This window comes from Pelecanus crispus, chromosome 21 (assembly GCF_030463565.1).
Source record: "Pelecanus crispus isolate bPelCri1 chromosome 21, bPelCri1.pri, whole genome shotgun sequence".
In the NCBI taxonomy this organism is placed as follows: Eukaryota; Metazoa; Chordata; class Aves; order Pelecaniformes; family Pelecanidae; genus Pelecanus; species Pelecanus crispus.
In genome coordinates this window covers 6,456,887-6,471,664 of record NC_134663.1, presented here as the reverse complement: position 1 = coordinate 6,471,664, position 14,778 = coordinate 6,456,887, and the positions used below count along the sequence as shown (strand labels likewise).

General features: G+C 61.6%; 1 protein-coding gene across 6 annotated transcripts; it reads right to left on the bottom strand.

Annotated features, from left to right (window-relative positions):
* Positions 1 to 80: 80 nt before the first annotated feature.
* Positions 81 to 13,375, bottom strand: SLC20A1 (solute carrier family 20 member 1). Of its 6 annotated transcripts, none has more exons than XM_075724080.1 (11): positions 13,353 to 13,375; positions 8,380 to 8,696; positions 8,149 to 8,289; positions 7,962 to 8,047; positions 6,345 to 6,441; positions 4,514 to 4,633; positions 2,619 to 2,867; positions 1,977 to 2,526; positions 1,681 to 1,866; positions 1,290 to 1,374; positions 81 to 796 (listed from the first exon to the last, which is right to left on the bottom strand). In XM_075724080.1, exons 2-11 carry the CDS (start codon positions 8,693 to 8,695, stop codon positions 635 to 637), a joined length of 1,992 nt encoding a protein of 663 aa, XP_075580195.1. In that variant the 5' UTR covers position 8,696; positions 13,353 to 13,375; the 3' UTR covers positions 81 to 634. The 6 variants fall into 6 exon arrangements, with proteins under 6 accessions (XP_075580195.1, XP_075580193.1, XP_009477752.2 ...); XM_075724078.1 differs by lacking the exon at positions 13,353 to 13,375 and adding an exon at positions 2,555 to 2,566 and having other exon boundaries at positions 1,977 to 2,523; positions 8,380 to 8,717; XM_009479477.2 differs by lacking the exon at positions 13,353 to 13,375 and having other exon boundaries at positions 8,380 to 8,717.
* Positions 13,376 to 14,778: the final 1,403 nt, after the last annotated feature.

Genomic DNA, 14,778 nt, shown 5'->3' with positions numbered 1-14,778 from the left:
CAGAGGCCACGGGGCAGCACGTGACAGTGTCCAGGGCCCCCCCAGCACCCCCCATCCCCAGGATCACCACAGCACTGGCATACGAAGGAAATATTTATTGAGTCCGAGGTAGCAGCAGGGGAGGGGGGGAAGGGGGAGGCTGCCCCCCAGGGACCCCCGAGCAGGATGGTTGGGCAGCATCTGGTGTCCACACCACTACAGCAATGGAGGCAAAGCTGAACGCAGCACGGCCCGTGATGGGGGGGATGCCCCACAGCCCCCAAGCCCTCCCAGGAGGGGCTAGGACCAGCCCCAGTCCTTACTCAAGGAGGAGTCTCTGCCAGGGAACCTTAATTAAGTCATTAAAAATAAGAAAGTGGCCTCCCGTAACTGCTAACCTAAAGCCTACAGTGCAGCAGGGGAGCCACCCCGGGGGCAGGCACAGCCTCACTGCTGCAGCCCCGTCTAGAAACTTAGCGCCAAGACATTTATATTAAAAAAAAAACAACCCAAATACTTCAGTGACAACACTATGCAGAAGGGAGGAAGCCCCAGAGATGATGGCAGCCCCCATCCCACAGTGGGACGAGCCTCCCCGGCTCCTGGAGGGGAGTGCGGCAGCAGGGAAGCAGGAGCAGCGCGAGCCCCGGTGCCCTCACACCTTCAGGACAGCATACTTGAAGACAGCCATGATGGCAGCGCTGATGAGACCCGAGATGGGGACAGTGACGAACCAGGCCATGAAGATGTTGCGGAAGAGGCGCCAGTCCACCGCCTTCCTGGAGCGCAGCCAGCCCACCGAGACCACGGAGCCCACCTGCCCAAGGAGCCGGGTCACGGCTCAGCATCGCCACGGGATGGGGCACCCACAGGGTGTCCGCCGCCCCACAGCCCTTCCCAGGGTGCCCAGGGAAAGCCACAGCCCTGGGGCCAAGGGTCTTGCTCCGGTCCTTGGGGACCCAGCAGACCCCAGGCAGAGAGAGGATGGCAAGAAGCCGCCATCCGGGAGCAGCGATGGGGACAGGGCACTGCAGCACCAGGGTTCCCACAGCCACTTGGCAGAGCCCAGGGCTCCATCAAAGGCATTTTGTTCTCCCATCACCTCCTCAAGTGCCCCCCTCACCCAGGGACTGCCCCCAGCCCTGGGCAGCCGCTGCCACCCCACGTCGAGACGCAAAGGGCAGAGCCGGGCCCTGAAGGCCGGCCAGCAGTCTGGTTTGGGACCTCCTGCACAGCTCAGCCTTATTCGCACCAGGATTTGGGGGGAGCTGAGCTTGCTGGCACCAGCCCCTCCTCCCCACCCCACCTACCTTGCAGTGGGTCGTGCTGATGGGGAGGCCGACATTGGAGGCGATCACCACCGTCAGGGCAGACGCCAGCTCGATGCTGAAGCCGCTGCAGAGACAGAAAGCGCATGGGAACCCGGGCGCGGACCCCCCGTGCCGCCCGGCTCTGGCTCAGCCTGAGCCAGGCCCGGACTGCTCTCCCAGGCAGACCCTGCACAGCGGAGTCAACTCCTCGGCTCTCCAGAGCCCCAGACTGAACCCCCAAGGGATGCAGGGAGTGTTATGGGGCCACGCACACCCCAGCTCCACCACCCAAGCAATGAAACCCCCAAAGAGAGCGTGGAGAGGGGCTCCAGGAGCAGGATGCAGCTCTAGGACTGCCTGCAGCCCCCACCTGCCCCAAGGCAGCCCTTACCTCGATGGTGTGATGGGAGTCAGGTCCTTCCCCATCGTCTGGATGACTCTCCTTCCCCAGACCCACAAGCCAATGCAAATCCCTGCACCTCCATAGAGGAGCAGCCAGATGGGAGTTGCCACCTTGGTAGCCACATCACCCGTCTGATAGACCAGGTAGAGCGCGACCAGGGGCCCAATGGCATTGCTGGAAGGGAAAGGAGAGCTGATCTAGAGGGCCAGAGGCTCTGGGCAAGGTGGGCACCATGGGCACCAGCCCCAGCAAGCTGCCCCACAGCTCCTGCCGACCCAACCGACCTGACATCATTGCCGCCATGAGCGAAGGAGCCAAAGCAGGCTGTGAGGATCTGCAGGAACTGGAAGAGGAGGGACACCTCTGGTTTGTCCTGGTCAGGCCACTCTTCCAAGCAGCCACTGCTGCCCTTGCAGTCGCCGACTCCCATCTCCACCTGGGCCGTGTTCAGATCCACATCAGCAGCCGGGTGGGCATCCGCCACTGCATTGCAGTAGCTGGTGTAGCTGTCCATGCGGACCCTCTTCTTGGTGTCCGCCACGGGCCAGGTCAGCTTCTCCATCTCCTCCCCTTCCTTGGCACGGAGGGAGTCCAGGGGCATGCCGCAGATGGCCATGGTGTAGGAGGTGTAGCTGTTGTTGCGCCGCAGGGGCTTGTCCCCCGAGTCCCCCATGCAGTCCCCCACCTTGGCCAGGTGCAGTTTGTGCAGCAGCTCCTTGTAGAGGCCGGAGTCCTTGTGCACGGTGTGGTACTGGTACTGCCCGCTGGAGCTCATCTGGTGGCCCACGGCCTGGTTGAACTGGACGAGGTTGCCGTTGGGCAGCCGCACCGCTGCTGCCAAGAGAGATTGCAGCGGTTTAGCACCCAGGGGTACCTGGGGTGGGGGGGATGACCCTGGCACCCCCATATCGCCCACCACCACTCACCACTGTCAATGCTGGTTTCCTTCAGGTCGAGGTTTGGGAGCCTCTCTTGCTCTGGGGCCTCCTCCAGGTCCCCCAGGTTGAAGGAGACAGTCCTCTCCTCCAGCGCTGCTTGGTGGGGCGCAGCTGACCCCGCGTCAGCAACGGGGCTCTTGGCATCGCCCAGGGGCACCTTGGGCTCCTCGTGGTCCTCCTTCGGGCTGATGTTCTTCTCCATCAAGGGGCTTTCGGAAGGACTGGATTTGATCTCTTCTGTGAAGAGAGGCAGCTGCCATCAAACCCCTTCCCACCACCACACCCAACACCAAGAGCAAGCCCACACCCCTCACCGCTCAGATTTATGGAGCCAAATAAAAATTTACAGCTTCCCCCCCAATCCTGAACTTTGGAAACTGCTGGGCAGTCGTACCTTGTCCAGGCACAACAGCCAAACCATCACAAGCCAGCTCATCTCCTATTTTTAGACCCCACCCACCCACACGGGGTGTGGTGAGCACCATTATGGGGCTTTTATGCCCGTTCTTCCTATGGCAGAGGTTCCTCTTCGAGCCATGTTTGTCCCATCCCCATTCCCGGTGGCCGTGGGATGCTCTGGACCTGCTTCTGAGGTGGTTGTGACCCCTGAAGCTGATGGGAAGGTGCCCAGAAGAGCCAAGCTCCTCTGCCAGCCCATCAGCTCCAGCCTGCCAGGACGACTCGCCCACCTGGGCTCCTCTCCAGCTCCCACTGGTGGGTGACAAACCCAAACAGGAGCTGGTCTCCGCCTCCCAAGGGCGGCCTGGTTTCCTGTGCCACTGGAAGAGCCAAGCCAGCAGCACCAAGCCCTGGAAACTGAGGCTGTTACTCCCCCTCTACCGGGAAAAGCATGTTTTCTCCAGGTGAAAACATGAGGTCAGCTCCTTCAGACAACAACAAAAACCACCTCCTTGTCACAAACTTGACCATTTCCCAGCCAGTTTGCTCGCTGCAAGGGCCAGGCTGCGGCACCCAGCCCCTCACCCTGGCGTCAGGCCCCTGCAGAGCTCATCTCCCCCCCATCGCCACCTTCTCCCAGCGATGCTCTCCGGCGGGCAGGCTGCCTTAAGCAGGCAGGGGAGCCTGTCGGGCAGGCAGGGGAGCCTGCCTTGCAGGCAGGAGTTAAGCCAAAGCTCAAACAGCTGGAAAAATGTCAAGGGCAGCTATAAAGCTGTTAGTCACACCCCAATTACACCAGTCTGACAAGGACACTGGTTATCCCCTCATCTCCAGTTCCTGAGGTGGCCCAGACTGCACACAGCATTTATATGCAAGACCACACACAACTCCAGGAGAGCTGCCTGTACTTTTTGGGAGGCAGAGCTCGGGACTGCTCTTTTGGATGCCTTTCAATTCAGTTTTTTTTTTTCCCCCTACAGGGAAAGGATTTCATCAGCTTACACAGCTTTAAACTTGTGATCTGCATCTGCCAGGCCAAAGATTGATCAGCAGGTATGCAGAGGATTAAAGGTTACACCAGTTAACAGGCAGGTTGTCTCCTGCCTTCTCTTCCTCTCTATTAAACAGTGAAATCAGGCTGTTTAATATTGCCTGCTGTCCCGTGCAGTTCAAGGAGAGATCGCCCTGCTCAGAAATCATCTGCCAGACACCACTCGGCAGCACAAGGGCTACTTTGAAGAGTATTTTGGGGTGCCAGGGAGCAGCTTTTTGGTGCTGCTGCGGGTTAGGAGCATGCAGGGTGCAGCTCAACGAGATGTGCCCCAGTGACTCAGGGTTTACAGAGCAGCTTAAGTGATAACTGAAGCTGAGGATCCCTGCTAATAACAGCCCTGCGGCTAATGAGATCTCCCGCTGGGAAAAGAACTTGGTTAGTCCGAGCATGCCCTTCCCCAAAGGATTGCAGAGAGAGAGGCGTTACTTACGTTCGATTTTGTTCTTCATTCTCGGACATACAAAGAACCAGACGACGAGAGCACAGACAACAGCACTCCCCGCCGAAATTAGGAGGATACCCCACAGAGGAAGTTTGTCAAAGCCCAGCACTAGGAAATAAAACAACGGATCTTTGAAAACCTCCGGGTAAAAGCCTCCTCAACGTATGACTTTGCTCTTCCCGGCACAGGGACTCCATCACCTGCAACATCCCTGAGCTAATTCGCCCGCTGGGGAAAAACCATCGGAAAGCCATCGCTGACCGCACTGAAACCGAGAGCTTAACCCACACAGAAGCCCCCCCCATTACAAGCTAATCTTTCACATGTGCAGACACCTTCCCCTCCCTCCCGCAGCCAAACCCGATCGGGGACCGGCATGTGCCCTGAGCAGGGACAAGAGGCTCCTCACAACCATTGTCTCCTCACTTGCTGCAATGTCAAAGAAAAAAAAAAAGCCATCCAGCATGGCTGCTGCAGCAACAGCGCCGCTTCTGCCGGTCGGGGAGAGGACACGCAGGGCCTGGGCTGCTCCCACCGGAGAGCCCCACATCTCCATTAACTCCTCCAGCTGCTGGGGGAAAGATGGCTCTCCTGCTCCACGAGTCCCTAGGAACTTAAGCTCAAGTTTCAAGGCATCCGAGGTGTTACGTGACCCAGTTACAAGCATTTTCACATGCAGCATGACTTTTAGCAGAGGTTTTGCATTATACAGCCTGCTGCAGCCCTCGGTCAGGGTATCAGATGCTTGCGACCACTCAACTCCTGCGTTTTCTGCTGCAGGCAATAACTTACTGCTCCTAATGCACCACCAGCAACATCACAGCCACTTTATCCACGCATCTGGCTACTTGCTTACGCCAAGCCTGGCCTGCTGAAGGCTACAAACCCTGCACTCGAGCAACACAGTGCTCACCCAGCCCTCCTGCAGCTGAGGACTCAGGATAAACACGAATCCAGCTCAGAGGTGCCAAGTGATCAAGTGATCTTGGAGCAGCACCGCTGCTGCTTCGCAGCCCCAGTGCCCCCAGCAGCACCACAGCAACCTTGCTTTCTCCCCCAGGCTGGAAAGCCAAGGGAAGGGGAAGCTGACATCCCTCCAAAAATTTTTCCAGCCACTGTTTACAGAGAAAACCCTGTGGAGAAAGCACTGACTGCCCTCACCCCACCTCCAGCAACTCCTCCACAACAGGAAACCCATGCTCAGACTGAAAACAGCTCATGCCGAGTCACCCCGGCGGATAGAGGTTACGGAGCCTCCAGCTCTGCAGGCAAAGCCGCCCTCCCCTGCCAGGCCCTCTCCTAGTCCTGCCCGTGACCTGTGCCCCAACACAACAGCCAAACAAGCATTTCCATTTGGCTTCTCAAACTGAAGTACAAACTGCTCTTCTCAGTACAGGTGCCAACTCTTCTTGCCAGGGATAGTTTATTCTTAGGGACAAGGTGAATCAGGAGGCACAGCCTCCATCCCTGCTCCTAGCCTCGCTACCGGCAGCCCAAGGAGTCTCTTCAGCAGCAGCCGGGTACCTGAGTTTTAGCACAGGTAAAAGAAGGGAAGGGGAAGTCATGTTATCTGCCAGTCCTGTGAAGTCTAAGGAGAAAGGTCTGGAGAGGTTTAGTTTGAGCAGGTCTCTTTGGTTGGGCAACTATCTAGCCCAGAACTCAGCGCACGCTAGCCTGCAGCCTTCTGTAACCGGCACAGGCCAGCCGCCTTCTAGGAGATTTCAGCCCTGTAAAGCAAAAAAGGGGTAAATCGTGCATTTAATGGAGGTTTTGTAAAGAATTTAAAAATTAAGGTTCACGTATTCTGACGCGTACTTACAAGGTGCACCGGTATACATGATGGAGAAGAGGTTGATGCCCACGGTACAGGCATAGAAGATGGGCAGAGCTCGCAAGCCATTGGGAACGGGATCTGCCTGCAAAACAAGGATCAGTGCTGCAGAAAGCCAGACCCTGAGGGCTGTGCAGCAGCCGAGGAGCAGACGAGCAACAGCCCTTTCCCAAAAGGGGGTTTGTGCCTCTGGTCAACTGCTGAGCAAGAGCTCCCAACCGCTTTTAGAGAATAAGCCACGGGGCTCCGTCAGACACCCCCAGCAGTCTAGGGGCAGAGGAGGTGGCAGAACACCATGGGCCCCACGCGGCTCCCCAGGGAGCCAGGGCAGGACCAGCCAAGCGTCCCACCGCTCCCCAGGCCGGAGCATCTCATCTGTGCCAGCAGCCAGGAGCCACCTGGCTCCCAAACCCTTCCCGAGGGTCCCCAGCCCGCCGACCTCCACAGCCTCCAGCTGCACGTATGTTTTCTTGCAAATCCCCAGGCACTTTCGGACAAAACCATTTGTCAGACAAAGCTTTTACCTTTTTCCAGCTGACTTGGACAAAATAGAAAAGTCCATTACTCACAAAGCAGCTTATTTGACCACATACCTGCACAGAGAGGCCCTCACCCGAGCAGCAGGAGCACTTAATCTCCGCTGCTGCCCAGCAATCAGGGTCTAGTGTCGGTACAAACACACCGAGCGTTACCAAATGCCGAGCAGGACAGAGTAACTGGGCTATTCAGTGCCAGAACGAAGCGTGATGGGGCCAGCCCAGCTTTGAAAGGCCAGTTACGCAAGGTTACTCTGACAGCAGTGACGCTGAATTGTTTTAAAGGGCTGCCAGGTAGAAACCAGCAGCGATAAGATCTTAATATCTCTTGAATCAGAAATAGTTAGAGCCAAGACCTAAAATAATTTAAGTTAACCTCAAATATGCAGACAAGAATGCTGGAGGTCCTCTGTACAGCTGGCTGGATACCCTTGCTCTGGGCTGGCAGCACCCTGCGCTCTAGGGTCATCATCATCATCTCAAAGATGAGGTCTAAAGCTGCCACCTCCATTTCAAGCACCTTTGGGTGCCCAATTCCTCTTCCTGGGCTTTCAGACACTCCAACAGTGGGAGCATGTCCCTGGAGCCAGCCCAAGCACCCCTCACTTTACCTGGGGCCCCAGAGGGGAGGAAAGCGCAGTTTCCACAGCACCAGGGACAATTCTGGCCCTCCTGGCTTAAAAAGAAAGCCACTGCTGTTGGTCATGGCCTTCATCTGCAGCCTGACACAAGAGGAGGTCCAGCCTTGCACCAGGACTTAGGAAAAGCCTGATGAGAAGCTCTAATCTTATCAATTCTGGGCTACTTCACTGCTTGGAAAGTGCAGCTGTTTCTGCTGGGGCCAGGCAGGACACTCCTGAAGCCTCCTCACCTCCCAGGCTCCGTTTTGTGGAGTGGCTACAGGTCTAGTTTTCCCACCCCTTCAGCTCCTCCTGAAGGGTTCACCCACGCGTCTACACAAGGATGGATGTGCCTGTAGAACACCTAAGCCAACCAACCAGTCCAAGGGGCAGATGAGGGAGCACCCAGGAGCCCCAAGGTGTCAGAACATGGGGTGAACAGCCCTTACCTTAGAGAGGATGAATCTCTGAACAAGGAAAAACAGGATAGCAGACATGATGCCAGAAAGGAGGGGTGAGATGAACCAGGACAACACTAGGAGAGAAGAGGCACCATCAGCATCCTGCTGCTGGGAGGTGAAGCCCTGGGGACACACCGCTGCCATGCACAGGGGTGGTCACGCAAGCTGGACTCACCAATCTTTAGAAGCTCAGACCATTTGACACCTTCTTGCCCTTGTGCCACCAGCGAAAAGCCGATGGTTGCTCCAACGATGCAGTGGGTACCAGAAATGGGGAGCTTCAAGAACGAAGCCGCTAGCTGCCACACAGCAGATCCTGGAGGAGAGGGAGAAGCCTGGTAAGAAAGCTGTCACCGGGGCACCGTGGGGCACACCACCCCCCCACCTCGACTCCCCCGTTCCTCACCGAACATGGCGCTGATCGAACCCGCCATCAGCAGGTGCTGCGTGGAGTTGTACATCGTCACGTCAATCAGCCCCTTCCGGATGGTCTCGCTGACTTTGGCTCCCAGGAGGACGGAGCCCACCGTCTCGAAGATGCTGGCCAAGATGCAGGCTTGCCGGAGGGTCACCACCCCCGAGCCCACCGCCGTGCCAAAGGAGTTGGCCACGTCGTTGGCGCCGACGGAGAAGGCCAGGACGAAGGCGATGATGAAGCCCAGGACCAGCATCCAGAGGAAGCCCGCCATGGGGGTGGGGGGCACGGCAGGGGTGGGGTCCATGGTTCGGGGCGGGGTATAAATAAATTAGGGATAAAATTAAATAGGGGGGTGGCTATAGGGGCTCCGCCGTCCTACGGCCCTGCCGGCCGCGGGGCCTGGGGGCCGGGTGCCGCGCCATGGCCTGCGCCGCTCCTCATCCTGCGGAGAGACGGGGCTCAGGGGGAGGCGGCCGGGTAACGGCGCTTCCCGCGCGCCGGTAACGGCCGCTCCCGCGCGCGCCGCCGCCGCCACCACCACCTCCCCCCCTCTTCCTGCCGCCGCCATGTGCCCTGCCCGCCCCGCCCCACACCGTCGCCCAAGGCCGCCGCTCACCGGCCGGGCCGGGCCGCGCTCGCCGGGGAGGGGAGGGAAGGGCCAGGCCGGACCCGCTCCCCCCGCTCCGCTCCGCTCCGCCGCCCCCGACTGGCGCCGCCGCCCGCCGCCCGCCGCGCTTTAACCGCCCCCGCCGCCCCACGTGACCGCCGCCCCGCCCCTCCCGCCTGCCGCGCGGCACCGCCCGCGGCTCCCATTGGCCCGCTCGCCGCCTGCGGGGGCGTGACCGCGCCGCCATTGGGTAGCGCCGAGCACAGAGCCGGGGCCCCGCCCCTCCGGCCGCCGCGCCCCCGCGCGGGCAGCGCGCCCCGGCACCACGTGCGCGCTCAGCTGCGGCGGCTCCGCTCGGCCCGGCCCGGCCCGGCTGGGCTCGGATCGGCTCGGCTGGGCTCGGCTGGGCTGGGCTCGGCCCGGCTGGGCTCGGATCGGCTCGGCTGGGCTCGGCTCGGCTTGGCTCGGCCTGGCTCGGCTGGGCTCGGCTGGGCTCGGCTCGGCTGGGCTGGGCTCGCCTCGGCTGGGCTGGGCTCGGCTCGGCCCGGCTCGGCTGGGCTCGGCTGGGCTCCGCTCGGCTCGGCTGGGCTCGGCCCGGCTCGGCCCGGCACAGCCCAACGCCGGTGCGGGCTCGGCCCTGGCACGGTCCGGGCCGGGCCGGCACGGCTGCGGGCTCGGCACAGCCCGGCACGGTCTGACACAGGCGCGGGCTCTGCTCCAGCGCGGGTGAGGGCTGGCCGGGTTCCAGCACGGTCTGGCACGGGTGTGGCACATCGTGGCACGGGTGTGGCACATCCTGGCACGGCTGTGGCACATCCTGGCACAGGTGTGGCCTCGGCTCTGGCACGGCCTGGCACAGCCCAGTGCGGACATGGGCTCAGCTCTGGCACGGCCCAGCACGGGTGCAGGATCGCCTCGGCTCCGGCACGGCTCGGCACAGGTGTGAGCCTGGCACCAGCACGCTCTGCTTTGGGTCCATGTGGGTCTGGCCCGGGTCCGGCACGGATCCGGCACGGCTCTGAGCTCAGCCCCAGCGCAGCTCTGCACCGGCTTGCACCGGACGCAGCTCCGGACTGCGCCAGGTCAGGGGGCACGGAGCCGCACAGAGCCGCAGAGCACCGGGCTGGCACATGGCACGGCTCAGGGCTGCTCTGGTTCTGAATTGCTGCCACACACGGGCCCTGCGGCGGCACTGGCGGGGGGCCAGCACCCAGCAGCAGCACCGGCCTGGGGGGCACCCGGTCTGGGGGGCACCCCCTCGCCCCAGCACTGGCGCAGCCCAGGTTCCCCCCGGCAAAGGCCCCGTGCAGCCGGGCGAGCGCGGCTGGGGGGATCCCACGGGCTCCCGGGAGGTCGGCGGGCAGCACGGCCCGGAGGCACCCCGCACGCTGCTGGTGCACACCCGCCCCGCGGCCACGTGTGCACGCACAGCCCCCACATGCACATGCTGGGTGCACGCATGTGCCCCCGGGACGGTTGGGCACCGGTGCCCGTTCCGGCCCGGAGGTGACCGTTGCCCGGCAGGAACCACAGCTCGGCGGGCAGAGCCACGGCATCCCGGCCCGGGGGCAGCGGGTCAGCCCGGCACGGGACGCCGGAGTGTGCGGCCAGGGGGCTGTGCCCGTGCACGGGTCAGCGGCTCGGTGCTGGCCGGGGCTGGTCTGTCGAGGGGCATCACGTCACGGGGCCACCGGCGACGCAGGCCTGCGGATGGCACCCAGCGGGGGGGAAGTGACCAGGGTGCCCCGGCCCCGCTGCCCCGCGTCACTGGGCCAGAGTCCATCCCGTGTCCCCATGGGCCCCGTGTCCCCATGGGCCCCGTGTCCCCGGCCCTGTGCGGCACTGGGCGCACGGAGCCGCAGCATGGCCTGAGGCGGGCCCGGGGGCTGGGGGGGGCACGTGCCTGCAGGCTGGGGTCCCCTCTCTCCCCTCAGCCCCTCTCAGGCGGTAGCAGGGGATGACCCCGCACCCTCACCGCATCCCTGTCCCGCATCCCTGTCACCCCTGGGTGGTCCCATCTGCCCCAGATGGGCGGGTCTGCGGGGGAAACTGAGGCAGGAGCCCCTGGATGAAGCTGGGAGGACCCATGGGCTGGGACCCCAGGTCCCATCCCCCTGCACCCTCAAAGCTGGGAAGGGACCCAGGCATCTGGGTGCTCCTGCAGCAGGGCTGCCCCCCTGTAGCAAGAGCCTGCACCCTTGCAGGGGTGGAGGCAGCCCGGGGGTGCAGCACCCGGCACATGGGGTGCAGCACCCGGCACATGGGGTGCAGGACCAGGCACACAGGGTGCAGGACCGGGCACACAGGGTGCAGGACCGGGCACACGGGGCGCAGCACCCGGCACACGGGGCGCAGGACCAGGCACATGGCGTGCAGGACCGGGCACACGGGGTGCAGGACCTGGCACACGGGGTGCAGGACCGGGCACACGGGGCGCAGCACCCGGCACACGGGGCGCAGGACCGGGCACACGGCGTGCAGGACCGGGCACACGGGGTGCAGCACCCGGCACACGGGGTGCAGCACCGGGCACACGGGGCGCAGCACCCGGCACACGGGGCGCAGGACCGGGCACATGGCGTGCAGGACTGGGCACACGGGGTGCAGGACCTGGCACACGGGGTGCAGGACCGGGCACACGGGGCGCAGCACCCGGCACACGGGGCGCAGGACCGGGCACACGGGGTGCAGGACCGGGCACACGGGGCGCAGGACTGGGCACACGGGGCGCAGCACCCGGCACACGGGGCGCAGGACCGGGCACACGGCGTGCAGGACCGGGCACACGGGGTGCAGCACCCGGCACACGGGGCGCAGGACCGGGCACACGGGGCGCAGGACCGGGCACACGGGGTGCAGGATCCGGCACACGGGGTGCAGCACCAGGCACACGGGGCGCAGGACCTGGCACACGGGGTGCAGGACTGGGCACACGGGGCGCAGCACCCGGCACACGGGGCGCAGGACCGGGCACACGGCGTGCAGGACCGGGCACACGGGGTGCAGCACCCGGCACACGGGGTGCAGCACCCGGCACACGGGGCGCAGGACCGGGCACACGGGGTGCAGGACCGGGCACACGGGGCGCAGCACCCGGCACACGGGGCGCAGGACCGGGCACACGGGGTGCAGGATCCGGCACACGGGGTGCAGCACCCGGCACACGGGGCGCAGGACCGGGCACACGGCGTGCAGCACCCGGCACACGGGGTGCAGGACCAGGCACACAGCGTGCAGGACCGGGCACGCAGCAGGACAGGTGGGGAGAAAATCAGATGAAAAAAAAAGCAAAAACCTCATGGGTCAAGATAAAGGCAGTGCAATTAAAAAAAAGGCAAAAGCAAAGGCTGTGTGCGGAAGCAAAAAAAGAGGAAACAAACCTCCCTCATGGGGAGGGAAAGAGTTAAGGGGGGCTGGGCCTACAGGTGGCTATCAGGGGCTGTGGTTGCAAACACCTTTTGCTTTAAATAGTGTTTTTCAGGGGGAATGTGGTGGATTGGCCTTGGCTGGTTGCTGGTGCCCACCCAGCTGCTCTCTCACTCCCCCTCGCCAACTGGACAGGGGAGAGAAATTCGATGAAAGGCTCGTGGGTGGAGATGAGGACAGGGAGATCACCCAGCAATTAACGTCATGGGCAAAACCATCTTGACTTGGGGAAATTAATTTATTACCAGAGTAGGACAATAAGAAATAAGAATAAATCTAAAAATATCTTCCTGCCCACCCCTCCCTTCTTCCCGGGCTCAACTTCACTCCCTGTTTTCTCCATCTCTGCTCCGGTGCCTGGGGCACCTCCTGCCCCTCCCTCCTTCACTGACCGTGGTGTCTGCAGAGCCGTTCCTCACGTATTCTCACTCCTCTCCCAGCTGCTGTTGCACAGCAGTAGGGACCACGAGCTGCCTGGGTCGCAGCTGCCCCTCGCTGACAAGCTGCATCCGCAGCCTCCTTGTGCCGTACAGCAAACGCATTTGGGACTATTGCCTGTCCCAAAGGCCACCAGCTCACACCTGCGTCCCTGCTGCTCTGCCAGGAGCTTCTGCGATGAGAGCGATGCTTTGGGGGCTGATCTCTTGGACTGCCACTGCTCCATCCCTGACCCACAGCTGGTCCAGAGGATGGTGTCCCGGAAGGAATTCCACCTCTGCTTCTGGAGAAGAGCATCCTTCTGGACCAGTTGTCCAGCTGTGAGATGAGCAGGTGCACACTGCGCTGGGTGAAGAACCGGCTGGCCGGCTGGGCTCAAACTGCTGCAGTGAATGGGGCTACATCTGGCTGGGGACCGGTCACCAGCGGTGCTCCTCAGGGCTCAACCCCAGGGCCAGTGCTGTTCCATATTTTGATCCATGATCCGGATGCAGGAGTGGAATGCACTGTTAGCAAGCTTGCTGACAATACCAAACTGGGAGGTGCTGTTGACTGTCTTGAGGGACAAGAGACCTTGCAGAGGGATCTAGACAGATGGGAGCATTGGGCAGTCCTCAGCGGCATGAAACTGAACAAGAACAAATGCCGGATTCTGCACCTGGGACGGAGTAACGCCAGGCACAAGAATAAACTAGGAGAGGAGCGGCTGGCGAGCGCCCTGCAGAAAGGGCCCTGGGGTGCTGGTCGGCAGCAGCTCAGCAGGAGCCAGCAGCGTGCCGTGGCAGCCCGGAGGGCAAACCGCATCCCGGGGTGCATCAAACAAAAATGACCAGCCAAGAGAGGGGATTGTCCTGCTGTGTTCAGCATTGGTGTGCCTCACCTTGAATACTGTGTGCAGTGCTGGCCCCGCCATTTGAGAAAGATGTGGGTCCTTGAATGCTTCCAGAGGAGGGCAGCCAGGCTGGTGATGGAACTGGAAGGAATGTCCTCTGAGGTTCAGACTTGGCATCAGGAAGCATTTCTTTACTGAGAGGGTGGTCAAACACTGGAACAGGCTTCCTGGAGAGGTGGTCGATGCCCCAAGCCTGTCAGTGTTGGAGAGGCGTTTGGACAATGCCATTAATAACATGCTTTAACTTTTGGTCAGCCCTGAAGTGGTCAGGTAGTTGGACTAGATGATAGTTGTAGGTCCCTTCTGGCTGAAATACTATACCCTACCCTACCCTATCCCATCCTACCCTACGCTATCCCATCCTACCCTACGCTATCCCATCCTACCCTACGCTATCCTACCCTACCCTACCCTACCCTACCCTACCCTATCCCATCCTACCCTACCCTATCCCATCCTACCCTACGCTATCCCATCCTACCCTACGCTATCCTACCCTACCCTACCCTACCCTACCCTACCCTATCCCATCCTACCCTACCCTATCCCATCCTACCCTACGCTATCCCATCCTACCCTACGCTATCCTACCCTACCCTACCCTACCCTACCCTACCCTACCCTACCCTATCCCATCCTACCCTACGCTATCCCATCCTACCCTATCCTATCCTACCCTACCCTATCCCATCCTACCCTATCCTATCCTATCCCATCCTACCCTACCCTATCCTACCCTACCCCATCCCATCCCATCCTACCCTACTCTACCCTACCCTACTCTACCCTACCCTACCCTACCCTACCCTACCCATTCTATTCATCTGATCAATTCTGATCATATTTGCCCTTTCAGCATCTATCAGAGTGGAAAGGAGGAGGGATTTGAATGAACGTGCAGCGGTTTGGGGGGATGTGAGCGCAGAGGAGAATAGGAGGGATCCGTGAGCTGCTGAATGGAGAGGAGGAGACCAGGCTGCCTGCGCAGGGGGTGTGCGTATGGGGAGGGGGATGCACCGGGCAT